Consider the following 24,228-nt stretch of genomic DNA (forward strand, 5'->3'; position numbering starts at 1 on the left):
CCATAGAACTGTAGTGTACTGCAAGATCCACAATTGCCACAAACATAATGGTCCACCTTCACTGACTCTAATAAGGACACCCACAAAAGTGCTCAAAAGATGGCAGCTTACCACAAGTAGTTGACCCCCTATTACTGGAAAAAGTGGTCAAATGTGCTTCATAGCAAGTTGGACTTTGCTATTAACAGATGAATAAGCAGATAATGGAACAAAGTCCAACTCAAGGGATGGTACAAGGACAAAGTCTCAGCCTGGGAGGGCTGAAGATGTTCCCAGCCTGGGAAAGGAGGTGTTTTGGATGAGAAGAAACTGGGCATTTTAGGGCTAAATGCCCCAAGGCCAGGGCAGGACTTAGGGTGGTGGGGGCTTCTGGGCTTAATAATCGAAGGGGCCCCCTGGAGCAGAGAAGCGGGGGGGTTTGGGTTGTTACCGCCGACCAATCATAATAGTTGTTGAAGGGGGGTGGGGGGGCTGGACCCGCGACCGACCTATCGAAGTTGTTGAGCGGGGGGGTGGAGTGCGGAGTGCACCGACCGATCATACTTGTTGAGTGGGGGGGCATCCAAAATTGCCGCGAACGGGGGGTTGCCGCGAAATTTGCAGGAGGGGGTTGCAGCGATTGCCGCAAATGGGTTGTTGCTGCGTTTGAGCCTGGGGCCCATGGGCTTGGGCCCATTTAAGCCCAATGGTAAGTCCGGCCCTGCCCAGAGGTGTTCTTTTGGATTTAGGTCAGGTGAGCGTGAGGGCCATTCAATGGTATGAATTTCTTCATCCTCCAGGAACTGGCTACATGCTCATGCCACATAAGGGTATTGTCATGCACCAGGAGGAACCCAGGACCCACTGCACCAGTGTAGGGTCTGACAATGGGTCCAAGGATTTCATCCCGATTCCTAATGGCAGTCAGGGTGCCATTGTGTAGCCTGTAGAGGTCTGTGCGTCCCTCCATGGATATGCCTCCCAGACCATCAATGACCCACCACCAAACCGGTTATGCTGAACGATGTAACAGGCAGCATAAAGTTCTCTGCTGGCTTCTCCAGAACCTTTCACGTCTGTCACATATGCTCAGGGTGAACCTGCTCTCACCTGTAAAAAGCATGGGGCACCTGTGGCTGGCCTGCCAATTCTGATGTTTAATGGAAAATGCCAATCGAGCTCCACAGTGTCCGGCAGTGAGCACAGAGCACACTAGAGGACATTGGGCCCTCAGGCCACCCCCATGAAGTCTGTTTCTGATTGTTTGGTTAGAGACATTCACACCAGTGGCCTGCTAGAGGTCATTTTGTAGGGCTCTGGCAGTGCTCAACCTGTTCCTCCTTGCACAAAGGAGCAGATATCAGTCCTGCTGATGGGTCAAGGGCCTTCTACGGCTCTGTCCAGCTCTCCTAGAGTAACTGCCTGTCTCCTGGAATCTCCTCCATGCTCTTGAGACTGTGCTGGTAGACACGGCAAACCTTCTGGCAATGACACGTATTGATGTGGCATCCTGGAGGAGTTGGACTGCCTGTGCAACCTTTATAGGGTCAAAGTATCCCCTTGTGCTACCAGTAGTGACACTGACCCTAGCGAAATGCAAAACTAGTGAAAAACAGTCAGAAAAGATGAGTAGGGAAAAAAATGTCAGACACCTCCACATGAAAAATCATTTCTGTTTTGGAGGTCGTCTCATTGTTGCCCATCTAGTGCACCTGTTATTAATTTTAATTAACAGCAAAGCAGCTGAAACTGATTAACAACCCCCTCTGTATACATCCTCTGCAACTTAACTGACCAGATCAATATCCCAGGATTCTGATTCAAAAGTGTATTTTATTCCAGTACTGTGTGCTAGGGAAGGAGATACATATTCGGGGAGCTCTTCTAAAAAGGTTGGTTGCCTCCAAGACTTTCCCTGGAGAGGATAGGAGTCCCAGGGACCTGGTAACCAAATACAATATAAATACATAATAAATACTAGCACATCAAATACTTAGAATCCTCACCTGATTTAGAGGTTTTCTTTGAACGCAGTTAATTCCCCCTATAAAGACCATATTGGGCATCACCGGCTTTGGATATTCAAAAGCAAAGTCAAGTCTCATTAGCCAGATGGCTGCATGACCTAAAATTTCGTGTAAACTGACCTCTCTTTGAAGGAACTCAGAAGCCAGTTGCTGGTATGGAGAGTAAAGTACATCACATAGAAAATGTGAAACTATTTCAAAAAATAAGTTCTGCAGCCGTTGAGGAAAAATCATATGATCAGCAAGGCCTGATAACTGCCGTGGTACATAAGACAGTGGTATTGGACACTGAGAAGATATTGCATCTTTGTGACAGAATATGAAACGCAAAAAGTACACCGAGGGTACTGCAAGATGCTCTGCAAGGATCTGGCCACACGGAAGCACGGGATCTGTGAAAATAACATCAAAAGTTGTCTCTTCTAAGGTCCGTATTAACTCTTTGTTGTTCAGTAGTCTAACACACGTATCAAACCTTAGGGCTGCTCCGTATTTCATCTTCTCATGAATCTTCAGAAACTTCTGCAAAAGAGGTCTTTCTGTGAAAACTTCAGCTGCAAAACTTTTTAAATGATTCTGTAGATCTTCACGGGAATATGACACAGGGTAGAGCTTGATCTTATAACCTTCAGAGGCTTGAATATGGATATTGAAGTCTGGCGCTACTACAAAAATCTGGTGTCCTTTTTGCCCCAACATATCCACAACTGCACGCATGCTAAGCCAATGGCTGCCTTCAACAGGTACTACAAGCACGTTACCAGGCTCAACAAATGTTACATATCCAAAAGAAAAGAAAAGGACAACCGTGACTTGTACATAGTGAAACATTTTGGCCATGTCTTCTGATAATCAGCTGATGTGTAAGCTGCTTTTAAGCAGTTGTTATTTAATCATTAACAGTCTTCATTACATCACTGTGCAAAATACTTGAACACTGAGTTTAGAAAATGTATCTGTATTTTTTTTAGTTCTAAAGGACAAAATGTTAAATTGATGTACTGGACATAGCACCTTGAAGACTTTGGGAAAAGAAAATATGAATCTGCGCCACAGAATATTTAAAAATAGTCTGGAGCCCTCAGATAGACTCTCAGGTGATTAAAAATATATATAATAGGTGTGAGAGGCTGCCCCTGCAAAAAAATCCCCACAAAATGGAGAAGGGTATGAAATAATATGAAAAGCAGGTGGTGGCGCCACCCTAAAGTGTAGAGTGTAAACTGGTGTCAATAGTAATTAATGATAGTGTGTGGGTGGTACAATATAAAAACAGAACAAAACAAAAGCGAAAAAATGCTTAGTGATAATCCAAATAACAAACAAAAAATTCAAATGTGTTCCAGTGCTAAAACAAAATCCTCATTCCATTTCTGTTTCATGCACAAATTGAGTGAATCAAAAAATATATGAATATATATATGGTGCTGTGTGCTTTCAACAGACAGTACTCATACTGTAAGTAAAAAGTCTTTATGCAAAAGTTCCATGCAATAAATAAAAATAAAATAAATAAAGTGCTGTGTGCTTCTTCCACGTGAATCAACGTTGATCTAAATCTTCTGTGCAAAAACCGTGCTCACTCCCTGTGGTCCCGCACTCACCAGATACTTGAACCCCTACAGGGGTAACGGGCGTTCACAGTATAATATACTGACAAAATCCCTGGATCTTCCCAGAATCTAAAAATCTTGACCGCTCAGAAGAGGAGACAAATAGATTGCCCAATAGCGTGATACCGTTTTTGAAGTGATAAACAACTTTTATTCACATATAACAGGGTACTCACATTTAGTAGAAAGGTTAACAAACATTAACATAAAACGTGCTGTGGCTTAGAATAGCGTCTGCTCTACCGGTTTCGTCGATCTGACGTCATCTGGAGCGCGCGCGCTCCAGATGACGTCAGATCGACGAAACCGGTAGAGCAGACGCTATTCTAAGCCACAGCACGTTTTATGTTAATGTTTGTTAACCTTTCTACTAAATGTGAGTACCCTGTTATATGTGAATAAAAGTTGTTTATCACTTCAAAAACGGTATCACGCTATTGGGCAATCTATTTGTCTCCTCTTCTGAGCGGTCAAGATTTTTAGATTCTGGGAAGATCCAGGGATTTTGTCAGTATATTATACTGTGAACGCCCGTTACCCCTGTAGGGGTTCAAGTATCTGGTGAGTGCGGGACCACAGGGAGTGAGCACGGTTTTTGCACAGAAGATTTAGATCAACGTTGATTCACGTGGAAGAAGCACACAGCACTTTATTTATTTTATTTTTATTTATTGCATGGAACTTTTGCATAAAGACTTTTTACTTACAGTATGAGTACTGTCTGTTGAAAGCACACAGCACCATGTATATATTCATATATTTTTTGATTCACTCAATTTGTGCATGAAACAGAAATGGAATGAGGATTTTGTTTTAGCACTGGAACACATTTGAATTTTTTGTTTGTTATTTGGATTATCACTAAGCATTTTTTCGCTTTTGTTTTGTTCTGTTTTTATATTGTACCACCCACACACTATCATTAATTACTATTGACACCAGTTTACACTCTACACTTTAGGGTGGCGCCACCACCTGCTTTTCATATTATTTCATACCTTGAAGACTTTGATGTACAATATACGGTATAATATAAACTGAAATTAAAAATAAGTTTGATCCTCACACGTTGTTTAGCTATATAGCAAAATAACTTCAAAATACATTTTAAATAAATTGGATATAAAACAAAAGAACATAAATGGGGAATTGTACCCATATATCCCCCACATCCCATCCCTGGGAGCATGCAGTGGTGCAAACTGTGCCCACTGCCCAGTACACTGGTTATTTTACTTCCACGCTGTGGGCTGCCCTGGTACTATGTACCCACTGTAGCCAATCACTGATCAAATGGATAGTAGTAAGCAATGCCATTTCCTTGCATCATTGTTTATTACTGTGTGATCCCTGTGATCGGTCAAAAAGATCACATGGTACTAGGCCACTCACAGCAGCACTGTACCATGTGATAGCTGTGACCAATCACAGCTATCAAAGTATTTCTCAATGACTGCAGGAATGCAGCCAGAGAGAGTGAGAAATTATTGCGTTTACAGCCATCATGGCTGTAAAACAATCACCGTTTAAAAAAAATAATCCTGATAACCCTCCCACAGAGAAATGCAGTGTCACTATGATGACACTGTACAGCTAGGGTGAAAGTATATAAAAAAAAATCTATGTAAAAAAAACTTTTAACTCACTGTTATCAGTCAGTCTCCCTAATAACCACCATCCAATCAAAGTGAGAGATCGCAGTGCATTGATTGCTGCTGATTGGCCAAAGCAAGCACCTGACTTGTATGCTTTGGCCAATCACAGTCATGTACTGTGAGAGCCATGATTGGCCAAAGGCAGGGTCCATGCCCCACACTACAGTAGGTGCACGCGATATTGTGTCAATCTCGCTCCCTTTCTCGGCGAGATTGAGCACCTACGAGCCCCATCGCGGGAGCCAGCGCCGAGCTGGCTTGCCGCGATAGAGACAAAGCCGTCATAGAAGCGACGGGAGATCCGACTTGGATTCCCGCCAATTCTACACGTGTGCGGCGTTTGTTATGAATCCTGAGGGGGAAGTCCCCGCCGGATTTTAAATACAAATCCGGCATGGGTTCCCCCCTCAGGAGCATACCGGGCCCTTAGGTCTGTTATGGGTTGTAAGGAGAGCCCCCCTACAATCCATACCAGACCCGTATCCAAAGCACGCTACCCGGCCAGCCAGGAAAGGAGTGGGGACGAGCGAGCGCCCCCCCCTCCTGAGCTGTACCAGGCTGCATGCCCTCAACATGGGGGGGTTGGGTGCTCTGGGGCAGGGGGGCGCACTGCGGCCCCCCCACCCCAGAGCACCCTGTCCCCATGTTGATGAGGACAGGGCCCCTTCCCGACAACCCTGGCCGTTGGTTGTCGGGGTATGCGGGCGGGAGGCTTATCGGAATCTGGGAGCCCCCTTTAATAAGGGTGCCCCCAGATACCGGCCCCCCACCCTAAGTGAATGGATATGGGGTACATCGTACCCCTAACCATTCACCTGTAGGAAAAATGTCAAAGTTAATAAACACACCACACAAGGGTTTTTAAAATAATTTATTTTTCTGCTCCGGAGGCTCCCCCTGTCTTCTTTATTAGCTCTTCTACCAGGGGGAGCTTCTTATTTAATGTCTTCGGGTGGGTGGGGGCCGCCGTCTGGTTCTCTTCCACCGCCGGGGGGGTCGCTTTTAAAAAAGCCCCCACCCCCGGCGGGTTTCTTCCGGCGTCTTCGGCGGGGGGGCTTCTTCTTCCGCTATCCCGACTGGTCTTCTCCGCTATCCGGGGGGTCTTCTCAACTCTCCGGGGGTCTCCTTTTATGTTCGCCGCTCTCCGCTGTTGACTCGGCGCACCCCGGTTCTTCCTCCAGCTGTCCGGTGCCTTCTCCTTCAGCGCTGAACGTCTATCTTCTTCTTCCGTGCTGTGACGTATTCTTCTTCTTCCGGGCTGTGACGTCATCTTCTTCACTTCTCCAGATGTTGACACTCCGGCTCTTCTCGCTGAAATGGCAGGTGCGCTGCTTTCATCGGACCTATATAGGCCTCACAGTCCCATCATGCTCTGTACCTACCCATGTGATACCTACCCACGTGGGTAGGTATCACATGGGTAGGTACAGAGCATGATGGGACTGTGAGGCCTATATAGGTCCGATGAAAGCAGCGCACCTGCCACTTCAGCGAGAAGAGCCGGCATGTCAACATCGGGAGAAGAGAAGAAGAGAAGACGTCACAGCACAGCGGCCTGAAGGGAGAAGTAGAAGTCGTCACAGAACAGCGGAAGAAGAGGAGAAGGCACCGGACAGCGGGAGGAAGAACCGGGGTGCGCCGAGTCAAGAGCGGAGAGCGGCGAACATAGAAGAAGACCCCCCGGAGCGAAGAAGACGTCACAGAAGAGCGGTGAAGACCCCGGAGAGCAGGAGAAGACCCCCGGAAATCGGAAGAAGAAGCTCCCCCTGGTAAAAGAGCTAAAGAAGACAGAGGGAGCCTCCGGAGCAGACTAATAAAATATTTTAATACCCTGTGTTTTTTATTTGTGTTTTTACCACTTTTCCTCCAGGTGAATGGGTAGGGGTACGATGTACCCCATATCCATTCACTTAGGGTGGGGGGCCGGTATCTGGGGGCCCCCTTATTAAAGGGGGCTCCCAGATTCCGATAAGCCTCCCGCCCGCATACCCCGACAACCAACGGCCAGGGTTGTCGGGAAGGGGCCCTGTCCTCATCAACATGGGGACAGGGTGCTCTGGGGTGGGGGGGCCGCAGTGCGCCCCCCTGCCCCAGAGCACCCAACCCCCCCATGTTGAGGGCATGCAGCCTGGTACGGCTCAGGAGGGGGGGGGCGCTCGCTCGTCCCCACTCCTTTCCTGACCGGCCGGGTAGCGTGCTTTGGATACAGGTCTGGTATGGATTGTAGGGGGACTCCCTACGCCGTTTTTTCGGCGTAGGGGGGCTCTCCTTACAACCCATAACAGACCTAAGGGCCCGGTATGCTCCTGAGGGGGGAACCCATGCCGAATTTTTATTTAAAATCAGGCGGGGACTTCCCCCTCAGGATTCATAACAAACGCCGCACACGTGTAGAATTGGCGGGAATCCAAGTCGGATCTCCCGTCGCTTCTATGACGCGCACGTTGGAATGTGCTGTCACTATTCCAGTGAGTGCGAGATCTCGGCACCATGTCGCCGAGAATCAGCGCGATGCTGTCATGCTAAAAACACAATATCACAAACACCTACTGTATGTAAGGCTGCTTACATGGCAGTCATGTATAATGCTGTGTATTAGTGGGCAATAGGCAGGTTCAGAGCTTTTTCTCTCAGAAAATAGGTGCAGGAACTCAACCACGACCCCGTTCAGATTTCACAAACAGTAGGAGGGTCTTAAAGGTGCATTAAATACCAGGATTGCATTACATACAGAGTGCAGAGTTCAGGGGGGTTACACACAGAGTGCAGAGCTGTCACTTGTAAACACAGAAACCAGACTTCTGTGTTTACAAGTGATTTTGGTGAGCAGGCACCAAAGGGTCTGAGCCAAAGGTGGTGGAACTGATTTCCCCCAAGTTCCCCCTGAAAAAAAGCCCTGGGCAGGTTAGTTAGTGTATTGTGCGGTCAGTCAGTTTGGTGTATATATAACACAGTGTAGTGCAGTGTATATAACACAGTGTAGTGTGGTGTATATAACACAGTGTAGTGCAGTGTATATAACACAGTGTAGTGCAGTGTATATAACACAGTGTAGTGTGGTGTATTTAATACAGTGTAGTGCAGCGTATACAATACAGTGTGGTGTTGTGTGAATAACACAGTGGCCCAGATTCTCAAAGGACTTACGACGGCGCAGCGCCATGTACGCCGTCGTAAGTCCTAATCTGGGCTGTCGTATCTATGCGACTGATTCTTAGAATCAGTTACGCATAGATATCCATTAGATCAGACAGGCGTAAGTCTCCTACGCCGTCGGATCTAAACTGCAAAGAAAAATTGCCCGCTAGGTGGCGCTTCCGTCGATTTTCGCGTTGAGTATGCAAATTAGCTAGATACGCGAATTCCCAAATGTACGCGCGGCCGACGCAGTAAAGTTACGACGTTTACGTTAGGCTTTTCCCGGCGTAAAGTTGCCCCTGCTATATGAGGCGCAGCCAATGTTAAGTATGGCCGTCGTTCCCGCGTCGAAATTTTTAAAAGTTACGTTGTTTGCATAAGTCGTCCGTGAATGGGGCTGGACGTCATTTACGTTCACGTCGAAACCAATGACGTCCTTGCGACGTCATTTGGAGCAATGCACACTGGGATATTTTACGGATGGCGCATGCGCAGTTCGTTCGGCGCGGGGACGCGCTTCATTTAAATGATACACGCCCCCTACCCGCCGAATTTGAATTCCGCCGGGTGATTTACGCTACGCTGCCGCAACTTTACAGGCAAGTGCTTTGTGAATAAAGCACTTGCCTGAAAAACTTGCGGCGGCGTAACGTAAATCGGATACGTTACGCCGCCGCAGAGATACGCCCAGTGGACAAGAATCTGGGCCAGTGTTCTGATACTACTTAAATGTTATTTTTTTTTTTTTGCAGTATCAGATTCTGTTGCTGCATTATTAGTACTCTCCCTTCTTTGTCACAGGTGTTACTCCTTCTGCGTCAGCAGTGGGTCCTTTTTTTTTCTTTTGGGCTTTTTGAAAAAAAAAATGTTTTATAGCAGCAGCAAAAAGAAAAATTCTCAATAATTACTGTTCTTCCTTCTGTATCACCACAGTTTTTTTTGGCCTTTCTTCATTTTTTTTTTTATTTTATTTTTTTTTTGCAGCAGAAGCAGTAAAAAAAAAATCTCCACAATTGCTGCATCCTTATTTTCTTTAGTAAAAATAAGTCCAGCCCTGCCCAGAGGTGTTCTTTTGGATTTAGGTCAGGTGAGCGTGGGGGCCATTCAATGGTATAAATTTCTTCATCCTCCAAGAACTGGCTACATGCTCTCGCCACGTAAGGGCATTGTCATGCACCAGGAGGAACCCAGGACCCACTGCACCAGTGTAGTGTCTGACAATGGGTCCAAGGATTTCATCCCGACACGTAATGGCAGTCAGGGTGCCATTGTGTATCCTGTAGAGATCTTTGCGTCCCTCCATGGATATGCCTCCCCAGACCATCACTGACCCACCACCAAACCGGTCATGCTGAACGATGTTAGAGGCAGCATAAAGTTCTCTGCGGCTTCTCCAGACTCTTTCACGTCTGTCACATATACTTAGGGTGAACCTGCTCTCACCTGTGAAAAGCATGGGGCACCAGTGGCCGACCTGCCAATTCTGGTGTTCAATGGAAAATGCTAATCGAGCTCCACAGTGTCTGGCAGTGAGCACAGAGCACACTAGAGGACGTCGGGCCCTCAGGCACCCCCATGAAGTCTGTTTCTGATTGTTTGGTCAGAGACATTCACACCAGTGGCCTGCTGGAGGTCTTTTTGTAGGGCTCTGGCAGAGCACATCCTGTTCCTCCTTGCACAAAGGAGCAGATATCGGTCCTGCTGATGGGTTAAGGACCTTCTACAGCTCTGTCCAGCTCTACTAGAGTTACTGCCTGTCTCCTGAAATCTCCTCCATGCTCTTGAGAATGTGCTGGGAGAGACGACAAACCTTCTGGCAATGACACATATTGATGTGGCATCCTGGAGCAGTTGGACTGCCTGTGCAACATCTATAGATAGGGTCCAAGTATCGCCTCGTGCTACCAGTAGTGACACTGACCCTAGCGAAATGCAAAACTAGTGAAAAACAGTCAGAAAAGATGAGTAGAGAAAAAAATGTCAGACACCTCCACCTGAAAAAACATTTCTGTTTTGGAGGTCGTCTCATAGTTGCCCATCTAGTGCACCTGTTGTTAATTGTAATTAACAGCAAAGCAGCTGAAACTGATTAACAACCCCCTCTGTATACACCATCCCCTCTGCAACTTAACTGACCAGATCAATATCCCAGGAGTTCTGATTCAAAAGTGTATTTTATTCCAGTACTGTGTGCTAGGGAAGGAGATACATATTCGGGGAGCTCTTCTAAAAAGGTTGGTTGCCTCCAAGACTTTCCCTGGAGAGAACAGGAGTCCCAGGGACCTGGTAACCAAATACAATATAAATACATAATAAATACTAGCACATCAAATACTTAGAATCCTCACCTGATTTAGGGGTTTTCTTTGAACGCAGTTAATTCCCCCTATAAAGACCATATTGGGCATCACCGGCTTTGTATAATCAAAAGCAAAGTCAAGTCTCATTAGCCAGATGGCTGCATGACCTAAAATTTCGTGTAAACTGACCTCTCTTTGAAGGAACTCAGAAGCCAGTTGCTGGTATGGAGAGTAAAGTACATCACACAGAAAATGTGAAACTATTTCAAAAAATAAGTTCTGCAGCCGTTGAGGAAAAATCATATGATCAGCAAGGCCTGATAACTGCCGTGGTACATAAGACAGTGGTATTGGACACTGAGAAGATATTGCATCTTTGTGACAGAATATGGAACGCAAAAAGTACACCGAGGGTACTGCAAGATGCTCTGCAAGGATCTGGCCACACGGAAGCACGGGATCTGTGAAAATAACATCAAAAGTTGTCTCTTCTAAGGTCCGTATTAACTCTTTGTTGTTCAGTAGTCTAACACACGTATCAAACATTAGGGCTGCTCCGTGTTTCATCTTCTCATGTATTTTCATAAACTTCTGCAAAAGAGGTCTTTCTGTGAAAACTTCAGCTGCAAAACTTTTTAAATGATTCTGTAGATCTTCACGGGAATATGACACAGGGTAGAGCTTGATCCTATAACCTTCAGAGGCTTGAATATGGATATTAAAGTCTGGCGCTACTACAAAAATCTGATGTCCTTTTTGCCCCAACATATCCACAACTGCACGCATGCTAAGCCAATGGCTGCCTTCAACAGGTACTACAAGCACGTTACCAGGCTCAACAAATGTTACATATCCAAAAGAAAAGAAAAGGACAGCCGTGACTTGTACATAGTGAAACATTTTGGCCATGTCTTCTGAAAATCAGCTGATGTGTAAGCTGCTTTTAAGCAGTTGTTATTTAATCTTTAACAGTCTTCATTACATCACTGTGCAAAATACTTGAACACTGAGTTTAGAAAATGTATCTGTATTTTTTTTAGTCTTAAAGGACAAAATGTTAAATTGATGTACAGGACATAGCACCTTCAAGACTTTGATGTACAATATACGGTATAATATAATATAAACTGAAATTAAAATAAGTTTGATCCTCACATGTTGTTTAGCTATATAGCAAAATAACTTCAAAATACATTTTAAATAAATTGGATATAAAACAATAGAACATAGAACAATAGAATAGAATGGGGAATTGTACCCATATATCCCCCACATCCCATCCCTGGGAGCATGCAGTCGTGCAAACTGTGCCCACTGCCCAGTACACTGGTTATTTTACTTGGCCGCTGTGGGCTGACCTGGTACTATTTACCCACTGTAGCCAAACACTGATCACATGGATAGTAGTAAGCAATAGACATGTGCACAACAAAAGTTTTCGTATTTTTTTGTTCCGCTTCGTCTCATTCCGTAGATTTGTGAAGATTCGTAATTTCGGAAGACTCAAGTTTTCCTATTCGGACCCGTTCGTATTTTCGTAACAGTTTTATTTTCGTTTATACTGAATGATTCGTAATTCTGTTTTATTTTCGTTGATTCGAAATTCGTAATTTTGTTAGATAATAATTTTCGTTTAATGGATTCGTAATTTTGTACTTTTGTAAATACATAGCAACACGCGGCTAATCCATTTTAAGATATACTTTCTCTTAAGCCCCGTACACACGGTCGGACTTTTTGCCAACAAAATGAGCATTTTTCAAAAAATCCGACCGCGTGTACGCTCTATCGGACAAACTTTTTCGGTTTCAAAAGTCCGGCCAACTCCCTTCAGGCAAAAATCCACGGAAAAGTTTGTTATAAGTCTGATTGTGTGTACGAGGCTTTACACTGTACAATGTGACTCAGCACAAAAGAGATAAGCTGATTGGCTAAGATATTAAGTAATCACTCACTAACTACACTGCCCAGTGCCCATTCGAAAGAACGATACAAGTACACAAATTTACGAACAGACAAAGAAACGGATTTACAAAACACACAAATGAAAATACGAACATACGAATGAAAATACGAACAGAAAAAGGATTTAAAAAACAGGAATGCAAATCTTTCGTTATAGATGTCATTTTCGTTCATTTGCTTTTTCGGTGTTTCGTAATTTATAGATGTCATTTTCGTTCATTTGCTTTTTCGGTGTTTCGTAATTTAGTAAGATTGTCCAATCATACGTTCGTATTTTTGCTTGTTCGTTACTTTGCTTATTCGTAATTCCGTAATTTTCGTATTTTGGTTCTTTCAGCTTTTCGGATGTTCGAATTGATACAAATGTACGAAAACTAACAAATTCGTACGAAAATCCATTAGTTACGAATGGGAACGCACATGTCTAGTAAGCAATGCCATTTCCTAGCATCATTGTTTATTACTGTGTGATCCCTGTGATCGGTCAAAGAGATCACATGGTACAAGGCCACTCACAGCAGCACTGTACCATGTGATAGCTGTGACCAATCACAGCTATCACAGTATTTCTCAATGACTGCAGAAATGCAGCCAGAGAGAGTGAGAAATTATTGCTTTTACAGCCATCTTGGCTGTAAAACAATCACTGTTTAGAAAAAATAATCCTGATAGCCCTCCCATAGAGTAATACAGTGTCACTATGATGACACTGTACAGCTAGGGTGACAGTATGTAAAAAAAAAAACGATGTAAAAAAAACTTTTAACTCACTGTTATCAGTCAGTCTCCCTAATAACCACCATCCAATCAAAGTGAGAGATCGCAGTGCATGGATTGCTGCTGATTGACCAAAGCAAGCACCTGACCTGTATGCTTTGGCCAATCACAGTCAGATGTACTGTGAGAGCCAATGATTGGCCAAAGGCAGGGTCCATGCCCCACACTATGTTAGGCTGCTTACATGGCAGTCATGTATATTAGTGGAGAATAGGCAGGTTAGTTAGTGTATTGTGCAGTCGGTCAGTTTAGTGTATATAACACAGTGTAGTGCAGTGTATATTGACATGGCAAAATTGGCTGTACGCAGAGCACACCGCCACTTTGCCCTGTGCTAAAAAGCACATACTCCGTCTTAATGAAATAAGCCATGTTAAAGCTAAATAAGTTCACTCACCATCCATTCTCTGCCCATCCATACAAGTCAATTGACCTCACCAATTGTTCTCATTCCATCCTAGCTCCCAGTCATCACTGGTTTGCCAACGCCCTCACAGGCAGTTTTATTAACACAATAGGCTTCACAGACCACATCTGATTGGAGGAGATCACAGCATGTGACCATAGAAAGTGATGACACAGCATGTGACCTCCTCCATGGGAAGTGATGTCACAGCATGTGGGCTCGATACAACAAATGCCCATATATTGATTTGGCAGCACAGATAACCCCGTCCAACAGGGATTCAATACAGTAGTATTCAATAACAATATAATACAACAACACCACAAAACAGCAATATAACAACACCACGATACGATACAGTAATAATCAATAACAATATAGCAATATAATAACAACAGTAGGATACAGTTCCTGATGAGAGGAGCTTATCTGCAGGTGTAGGCGCACATCACAAAACAGTGTTGATCAGGTACTGAGAGATGACAGGAGCGCACACCAGCTAAATTGACAATGCTCTTGCAGAGCGGACGCACCCGGAAGGCGAATATCTGTGCATCACACAGGGGCCCTTTTGCCAGCCGACACCCCCCCTCCACAAACACCATTCTCCAAATCAGGAAGTGTATCTCCACCAGTCTGTCTGCCCCAGTCAGCTTTCTAGAGCGGGCTAAAGGCAGAACCAACCATGGGTGACACTATGACAATACATAATAAATACATCTTGAAATTTCCACCACAATATAATACAGTGTAGTGTGGTGTATATAACACATTGTAGTGCAGTGTATATAACACAGTGTAGTGTGGTGTATTTAATACAGTGTAGTGCAGCGTATATAATACAGTGTAGTGTTGTGTGAATAACACAGTGTTCTGATACTGCAAAAAAAATAAAACATTTAAGTAGTATCAGATTCTGTTGCTGCATTATTAGTACTCCCCCTTTTTTGTCGCAGGTGGTACTCCTTCTGCGTCAGCAGTGGGTCCCTTTTTTTTTTCTTTTGTGTTTTTTTTTTACAGCAGCAGCAAAAAGAAAAAATCTCCATAATTGCTGTTTTTCCTTCTGCATCACCACAGTTTTTTTTGTCCTTTCTTCATTTTTTTTATTTTAGTTTTTTTTTGCAGCAGAAGCAGTAAAAAAAAAAAAATTCTCCACAATTGCTGCATCCTTATTTTCTTTAGTAAAAATAAACTATAATAAATCAGTTTATAGTGCTCAAGCACAAAAGTATTTCACCCAAGCACCATATTTCCATTCCACACTCCATAATAAAAAGTTATAAAAATCCCCCCCCCCCAAAAAAATAATAAAATGGTTTACAGTGCATGTAATTTCAATATTTTTTTCAAATTTTTAACAGCAGGGTCCATTCCTGTGCACAGCAAGAGTAAGGCCCCTTTCACATGGCCGTGTCCATGTTCGGGCTCCGTAATGCTCAGCAGGGATCGCTCCGTCGATCCCCGCTGAGCAGGCAGGTGACAGGTCTGCCTCTGCACACTGTGTAGGGACTGACCTGTCAGAGTGCCGCTCTCCCCTATGGGGGATCGGATGAAGACAGACCTTAGAGTCCTTCGTCACCTAATCCGATCCGCCAGACGGATGGAAAATAGGTTTTCCATCCGTCACACTTTGGCGAATCGGAGCGGGACGGATGTCAGCGGATATGTCACCGCTGACATCCGTGGTTCCATAGAGGTGCACGGAGCGCCCATTCAGGTCTGCCTAAAAAACCTTAGCGGTCCGCCCATGTGAACGGGGCTTAACTACACTTAGTGGGATGTTCGTCCACTGAGCACACAGTCAATAGGTTGTTAAGGCTTCCCCGCTGAGAGCTAAATTTAACTAAATAAGTGTAAAAAAAAGAATGTTAATAAAACTATTTAAAAATGGGGAACCTTTGGGTCAGTTATGGATTTTAACCACTTCCCTACAGGTGGATTTTAAAATGACGCCAGCAAGTACACTCCCTCCCTCCTGCATGTAGGCAGCTGTAGTGCAGGGCAGCCTAGTTGTCTCCAGCACCATTTTGGAGAAGCCTGGTGTCCTGACATCCTCAGAAATCAACTTCTCCCAACCATCCAAAAACTGTTTGGCGACGAACAATGGGCTAGATTCAGAGAGAATTTACGCCGGCGTATCTATAGATTTGCCGCGTAAATTCAGATCTGCGCCAGCGTATCTTCTTTCTGTATTCAGAAAGCAAGATACGCCGACATTAGCCTAAGATGGGACTGGCGTAAGTCTCTTACACCGTCGTATCTTAGGGTGCATATTTACGCTGGCCGCTAAGTGGCGCTTCCGTCGTTTTCGGCGTAGAATATGCAAATGACCTAGATACGCCGATTCCCAAATTTACGTACGCCTGGCGCTATTTTTTTACGTCGTTTACGTTAGGCTTTTTCGGCGTAAGGTTACTCCTGCTATTAGGAGGCGCATGCAATGTTAAGTATGGCCGTCGTTCCGGCATCGAAATTAGAATTTTTTACGTCGTTTGCGTAAGTCGTTCGCGAATAGGGCTGGACGTAATTTTGGATTTATGGTCAGGAAACTCCCCAGACTATAAACCTATTGAGAACTTGTGGTCAATCCTCAAGAGGAGGGTGAAAAAAAAAAACACGCAAATTCGGACAAACTCCAAGCATTGATTATGCAAGAATGGGCTGCTATCAGACAGGATGTGTTGCCTAGAATGATTGACAGCATGCCAGGGCGAATTGCAGAGGTCTTGAAAAAGAAGCAAATATTGACTCTTTGCATAAAGTGGATGTAAACCCTCACATATACCCAGTGAAGCGAACAGTCTCAGATGATACACAGGGATACAACAAATCCCCCTATATAAGTTTTACATGTATATCTGCTGTCTTTGCTTGCTATATTCTTTAGAAAGTGAACATCGTGGTTAGATTTTATTCTTCTTGTTTTCTAAGTGTCTTACACTGTGTGACAGCTGATTGGAGGAAAGGCCCAACCCCCCCCCCCCTCCACATAATCAGAGGAAGGAAGATACTTGCAGAGCTGTGAATGGACTAGCTCTCTGCTAATATATTTATAGAACCCTCCCCGACACAAATTTCCAGCTGCTTTTATCTCATGTGTCGGAAAACTTGTCAGAAATTATCATGCTAATAACAGAGGAACCGAGCAGCAGAAAGACACGGCACTTAGTGCTTTGTAGAGAGATACGTAAACACTGCAGGTATACGTGACCAGGTCAAATTTCATGAATCGGTTTACATACACTTTAATGTAATTGTCAATAAAAGCCTTTGCCACGTATGAAATGCTTGTAATTATACTTCAGTATACCATAACATATGACAAAAAGATTCAAAAATACTGGAGCAGCAGACTTTTTGAATATGAAAGCGGAGTTTCACCAAAAAAATGGAACTTCCGCTGTCCGGATTCCTGTCTAATACAGGTTTTTGCTCCCACTTCTGGCGAAAGATTGCTGCAGTATCCGCGGCGATCTACGTCATGTCCGTCCCCTCTTCCATCCCCCCGCTGTCTTCTGGGAAACACACAGGTCCCAGAGGACAGCATGGACCATTTAAAATGTGCAGTGGGACTCGCGCATGCGCAGTAGGGAACCAGTGTTAAAATGAAGAAATGGAGGGCGCTCTAATTACTAGATAAAACTACCTTGTAATTACCAATTAATGTGCTGAAGGCGGCGATACCTGGTCACGTGTATACCCACGCTATCCCCGGCACCTGTGGAGGTATCAGAAGTGGAGGGAGTACATGCCGCGGCTGGGAAGCTTGAGCGAGCGGGACCCCAAGACTTAAAATCTGACACGTCTGCAGCCCCAGTGTCGGGAGGCACTTCTTAATGTAAGAGGCCACCTGGCTATATTTTTTATGTTCATTTTTTAATAAAACAATATTACGCTATGGGCACTCTTTGTTTTCTGTCCTTATCTGCATCCTGGTTATGAGGCAAATATCCCAGATCCAGTCTATTCTACTACGTGTGCAGGCACAATCCTGTCAAAGCTTTGTGTGACTATCTTTTTCATTAAAGAAGTCATATACTTGTGGTAAGTGCAATATTTATCTTGAGCACTTCGGGTGAAGATGTTATATTCTTTATGGTGAAGGAACACACTAACACTTTGGAACAAGATTGCATGCAGAGTGTTTGAAGAAATCCTGCTGAATTTGTACTTCACGGGGGTAATCCACAAAGAAGCGGCGCAACGTAATTTTTCCTATTTAAGTTACACCGCCGCAAAATTTCTACCTAAGTGCCCGATCCACAAAGCACTTACCTAGAAATTTTGAGCGGTGTAACTTAAATCCGGCCGGTGCAAGGCGTTCCTCTTCTCCAGGGGGCGATTCCCATTTAAATGAGGCGCGCTCCCGCGCCGGCCGTACTGCGCATGCTCGTGACGTCATTTTCCCGACGTGCATAGCGCGAAATTACGTTACGTCGGGCTTTGTGGATCGCGACGGGACAATAAAGTTGCGTCGGGTAAAAAAAAGATACGCCGCCAAAAAAAAATTTAAAATTAAAAAAAAATCGCGTCGCTAGCAAGAAAGGTCTGTTTTTACAAGGTGTAAACAGTTTACACCTTGTAAAAGCAGCCCTAATTTTGCGTTTGCAAAATAAAACTTACGGAGAAAAAACGAAGCTGAAAAGCTTCCTGGATCTCTGTAAGTCCTAATTTGCATACCCGAGGCGGCATTTCGACGCGAAATGCCCCCAGCGGCGGATGCGGTACTGCATCCTAAGATCCGACAGTGTAATTCAATTACACATGTCGGATCTTCGTCCTAACTATGGGAAACGGATTCTGTGGATCAGTTCCATAGTTAGGACCAGGGATACGACGGAGTAACAGCAGTTACTCCGTCGTATCTCTTTTGAGGATTTGGCCCCACATTTTTATTGGGACAATATTAATCATTAGTCAGCAATGGACTAAACAGTGTCACTGGTTGGCATATTACTGTTATTTCACGAGAATTTCTATGTTATATATTTGTTTTAAGCACACTAATTGGTAATTACAAGGTAGTTTTATCTAGTAATTAGAGCGCCCTCCATTTCTTCATTTTTGGCATTTAAGTTACACCGCTGCAAAATCTCTACCTAAGTGCCCGATCCACAAAGCACTTACCTAGAAATTTTGAGCGGTGTAACTTAAATCCGTCCGGCGCAAGGCGTTCCTCTTCAACTGGGGGCGATTCCCATTTAAATTAGGCGCGCTCCCGCGCCGGCCGTACTGCGCATGCTTGTGACGTCATTTTCCCGACGTGCATAGCGCGAAATTACGTTACGCCAAGCTTTGTGGATCGCGACGGGTCAATAAAGTTGCGTCGAAAAAAAAAAAGATACGGCGAAAAAAAAAAATTCAAAACAAAAAAAAAATCGCGCCGCTGGACAGAAGGGTCTGCTTTTACATGGTGTAAACAGTTTACACTTTGTAAAAGCAGCCCTAATTTTGCGTTTGCAAACTAAAACTTACGGAGAAAAAACGAAGCGTAAAAGCTTCGTGGATCTCCGTAAGTGCTAATTTGCATACCCGAGGCGGCATTTCGACACGAAATGCCCCCAGCGGCGGATGCGGTACTGCATCCTAAGATCCGGCAGTGTAAGTCCCTTACACATGTCGGATCTTCTGCCTAACTATGGAAAACTGATTCTGTGGATCAGTTCCATAGTTAGAAACAGGGATACGACGGCGTAACAGCAGTTACGCCGGCGTATCCCTTTTGAGGATCTGGCCCAGTATTTTATACTGCCTAGAGGAGCAGCTGTCAAAATATATTTTGATATATATAGGTTTTCTATACACATTTTATATTTTAAAATTAATTGTATTTGGCGCGGAATTTACACTTTTTCACAGGGAACCAGTGTTGCCAACCAACCAGATTGAAATTTACTGACATGACACTCAAAATTTACTGGCACGGCCAAGTTTTTACTGGCCTATCCAAAAGTTACAAAATTACAGTTTTAAATGCAAATTTCAGTATTTAGGCTACACACAACTTACAATATGCAATTAGCAAGTGATTTAAGGTAGGTATTAAGGCAAAAAACATATTTCTTATTTTATTTTCGATATAGTAAATAAGTAGCTCAGGGACAGGAATTGAGAGGGCAAGAAATTAGAATGGGTGGCACAAACACATGAAATTGACTCTCAGGCCCCTTACAGACGAGCGGACAGTCCGATGAAAACGGTCCGCCGGACCATTTTCATCGGACATGTCCGCTCGGAGATTTCGGTCTGATGGTTGTACACACCATCAAACCGAAATCCGCGCAGACAGACGGCGCGGTGACGTGGCCGCGCCGTCGCCGCGACGATGACGCGGTGACGTGCGTGACCCTGGAAAGTCAATGCTTCCACGCATGCGTCGAATCACTTCGACGCATGCGAGGGCTTTCGGCCGAGCGGACATGTCCGGTAAGTCGTACAGACGACCGAACATGTCCGACGGACAGACTTCCAGCGGACATGTTTCTTAGCATGCTAAGAAACATTCGTCCGCTGGAAACCTGTCTGATCCGCCGGAAAATTGTCCAGTCGGCCGTACACACGACCGAACATGTCTGCTGAAACTGGTCCGTGGACTAGTTTCAGCAGACATGTTCGGTCGTGTGTACGAGGCCCTACAGTGTCACTGACGGCAGTGTGCAGCAGCACAGATGATGATGGCACCTCACCAACATGACACATCCCCTTCTGAGTCACAGTGAACTTCTCTCTCTATGGCAGGTGGTCCCCTCAGGCCACTACCGACTTGCATTCCTCCTGTCCTGCACATGAGGCTCTGGCTGCTCCATTCCCTTGCACCATGACTTCACGTGACACACTGCCGGCACAGTCCGAACACACTGTAGCAGGCATTCGGATGGTTTAGGCCAAGCGACACAGCCATATTTTTTACTGGCAACTTTTTTCTTTTACTGGCATTTACTGGCAGGAGAAAAGTGCCCATTTTTTCTGGCTGCCAGTAAAAATACTGGCGGTTCGCAACACTGTAGGGAATTAGACTGTGAAGCAGCAAGGCTTCACTGCCTGATTCCTTTACTAGCAATGTCGGCGCCTCCACCCAGAGCAGAGGGTTGGGTCAGCTTCGGGGGAGGATATTGCGGGCTCCCAGGACAGGTAAGTGTCCTTATTTTTAAAGTCAGCAGCTGCAGTATTTGTAGCTGCTGACTTTTAATTTTTGCTCGGAACTCTGCTTTAATATTTGTGTAATTTTCAAAACTTTTGGCCACGGCTGTATTTCAACTTTAAGGCCGGGTTCACACTGTCGCCGCATGCGGCGCACAGCAGAGGTCCGGTGTGTGCTGGTTCACCTGTTCAGGTCCGAATTCAGCCCGAATGTTGCGCTGAAATAAAACCTGAAACGCACCAAAAAAGACACGTTTTTCTAGCACACCGCACCAGACCCGCTGCGGAGATATGTGAACCGGCTCCATAGAGAGCCAGTCACATTCTCCTGCTATGCAAATTGAATGCGGGAAAACGGCCCTGCCCCCTCTCTCCCCTAATTGCGGACTTTGATTGACAGCCGTGGGAGCTGTGTCTCAGCCAATCAAGGGGGAGAGTCCTGGATGGCCAAGGAACTCGTGGACATCGCTGGACAGAGAGGGGGCACGGGTAAGTATTAGGAGGTGCTGGGGGGCTGCTACACACAGAACGTTTTTTATTTTAATGCATAGAATGTATTAAGATAAAAAAAAACTTCTGCCTTTACAACTCCTTTAAATATATTTTTGAAGGATTTTTTATTTTTATTTTTACCTGGTGATCCTGCCAGTAACACATTTTCTGCCCCAACACTACTCACTTGCTCTACTGTACCTCTGGGGATTGATTTACTAAAGGCAAATAGGCTGTTCACTTTTCAAGGGGTAGTTGTAATATAATTGACCCCAGAGCTTAATAATTAAGGTAAAGCTCTGCTGATTTCCATCATCCAATCGTGCAAGCAAAAATGTTTCTTTCATTTTCCTTGCAGGCGATTGGATATTCTTTGTAAAGTGAAACTTCACTACATTAACTTGGTTCTGGGGCAAATTCTCTTGCAAAGTGAACAGCCTATTTGCTTTAGTAAATTAACACATTAAAGCCAACATAGAACAGGAAGTCTGTTAGGTCTACAGGACTCTCAAAAGAGAACACCGGCATTGTTGGTTTGAGAATTCAGCGCAACTTTAACTCACTGTTCTGCCTCGTACACATGAGAGGCTTTCCTGTTGAAAAAAAAAACGATGGTTTTCCAGACGGAATTCCTCTCAAGCCTGCCTTGCCTACACATGGTCACACAAAAGTCCGGTGAAATTTTGACTGCCAAGAACGCAGTGACGTAAAAGACTATGATGAGCCGCCAAAATTAAGTTCTATGCTTCTGAGCATGCGTCAAATTGTTTCCGAGCATGCATTTTTTCCTGATGGGGAAAAAAGAGATCTTGCTCTCTTTTTTTTCTGGCAGTTTTCCTGTGGGAATAAGTCCGATGGAGCATACACACGTTCGGGATTCCCGACGAAAAGCTCTTAGTGGAGTTTTTTCGACAGGAAAACCGGTCGTGTGTACGGGGAATTCGAGTTTTACTACACAATAATGCAATGGATACATTGTAGATGTCAAGCCACCCTATGGGTATTCTTTTCCTTGTAACCAGGTGTGACCACATCTTTGTAGCTGCACAAAGGAGACTGGAACTAAGGGCCAGATCCACAGCCAGCCGCCGTAACTTATCTTTTCCCATTTAAGTTACACTGCCTGAAAATTTCTACCTAAGTGCCCGATCCACAAAGCACTTACCTAGAAATTTTCGGGTGTGTAACCTAAATTCCGCCGGCGCAAGGCGTTCCTATTCAAATGGGGGCGAGTCCCATTTAAATTAGGCGCGCTCCCGCGCCGGACGTACTGCGCATGCTCGTGACGTCATTTTCCCGACTGGCATAGCGCGGTTTTACATTACGCAGAGTTTTGTGAATCGCGCCGGGTAAAAAAAGTTGCGTCGGGGAAAAAAAAAGGTACGGCGAAAAAAAAAAAAAAACAACGTCGTGGGTAAGAAGGGTCTACTTTTACAAGGTGTAAACAGTTTACACTTTGTAAAAGCAGCCCTAAAGTTACGCAGGCAAACTAATACTTACGGAGAAAAAACGAAGCAGAAAAGCTTCGTGGATCTCCGTAAGTGCTAATTTGCATACCCGAAGCGGCATTTTCGACTCGAAATGCCCCCAGCGGCGGATGCGGTACTGCATCCTAAGATCCGGCAGTGTAAGTCTCTTACACATGCCGGATCTTCTGTCTATCTCTTGGAAACTGATTCTGTGGATCAGTTCCAAAGATAGAAACAGGGATACGACGGCGTATCAGTAGATACGCCGGCGTATCCCTTTTGAGGATCTGGCCCCCAGTTTTTTTTTTGGGACCACAGTGAAAGAACCATACAACACTACAAACATTTACAAGTAAAAGTGAACACGTGATAAGTGAAACATAACCTTACTATCTAACTAACTATATACAATCAGGGGGGGAGAGATCTGGTAGGGCTGAGTCAGGTGGGAGGTGTACAGGAGAACATGTTAATCGGTTTAAGAAGGAGGCCAGGACAGGGATCAGGTACAAGAGGAGGAATTAGAGACAACAGGATCATGGTAACAGGTATAAACAGTAGGAGCAATATGGAAGGTTGCAGGCAGCTGGGTCCATGACCGGATGGCAGGTACAAGACATACTGGGTGAGGATAAGAGGTACAAAGCCTGGATCAAGAGAAGGCATAAAAGATACAGAGAATAAACACTTAGAAACCGGGAAAACCTAAAGGAGGGACTAAGTACCTTTCCAGCAGCTTACATCAGGTGGAGACTAATTGCTGGGTCTGTTGGGTACTGAAAGATACCAAAACTTAAAGGGGTTGTAAAGGTACAATTTTATTTCCCTAAATAGCTTGCTTTTCCTTAGTGCAGTCCTCCTTCACTTACCTCATCCTTTGATTTTGCTTTTAAATGTCCTTATTTCTTCTGAAAACTGTCGTGCTCGCCCCCTCCCTTGGACTACAGGGGAGTCAGGACGCCCACTAACACACAGCTCCTTTCTCTATCTGCAACATAGTGAGCGTCCTGACTCTCCTGTAGTCCAAGGGAGGGGAGAGCACGACACTCTACACCAGGGAGAAAGTCTTGCATTACTGTGTGGAGTTACAGACAGAAGAACAGGAAGTGAGGATTTCTCAGAAGAAATAAGGACATTTAAAAGCAAAATCGAAGGTAAGTGAAGGAGGACTGCACTAAGGTAAAGGAAGCTATTTAGGAAAAACAAATTGTACCTTTACAACTCCTTTAAATAATAATAATAAATTACCGGTATGTACTGCCTGCTA

General features: G+C 44.7%; 2 protein-coding genes across 3 annotated transcripts in view; both read right to left on the reverse strand.

The window, feature by feature from the left end:
- Positions 1 to 24,228, reverse strand: part of LOC120943901 (UDP-glucuronosyltransferase 1A1-like) — a 105,483-nt gene that overhangs the window by 70,313 nt on the left and 10,942 nt on the right. The window lies entirely within an intron of this gene.
- LOC120942718 (UDP-glucuronosyltransferase 1A1-like) lies at positions 10,740 to 11,649 on the reverse strand. The gene has a single exon (XM_040355644.1). It carries the CDS (start codon positions 11,619 to 11,621, stop codon positions 10,740 to 10,742), a length of 882 nt encoding a protein of 293 aa, XP_040211578.1. The 5' UTR covers positions 11,622 to 11,649.

Source organism: Rana temporaria, chromosome 6 (genome assembly GCF_905171775.1).
Source record: "Rana temporaria chromosome 6, aRanTem1.1, whole genome shotgun sequence".
In the NCBI taxonomy this organism is placed as follows: Eukaryota; Metazoa; Chordata; class Amphibia; order Anura; family Ranidae; genus Rana; species Rana temporaria.

What these genes read in the sequence shown, in the direction of transcription:
- LOC120942718 (XM_040355644.1), bottom strand. Translation starts at nt 11,621, where the DNA reads ATGGCCAAAATGTTTCACTATGTACAAGTCACGGCTGTCCTTTTCTTT.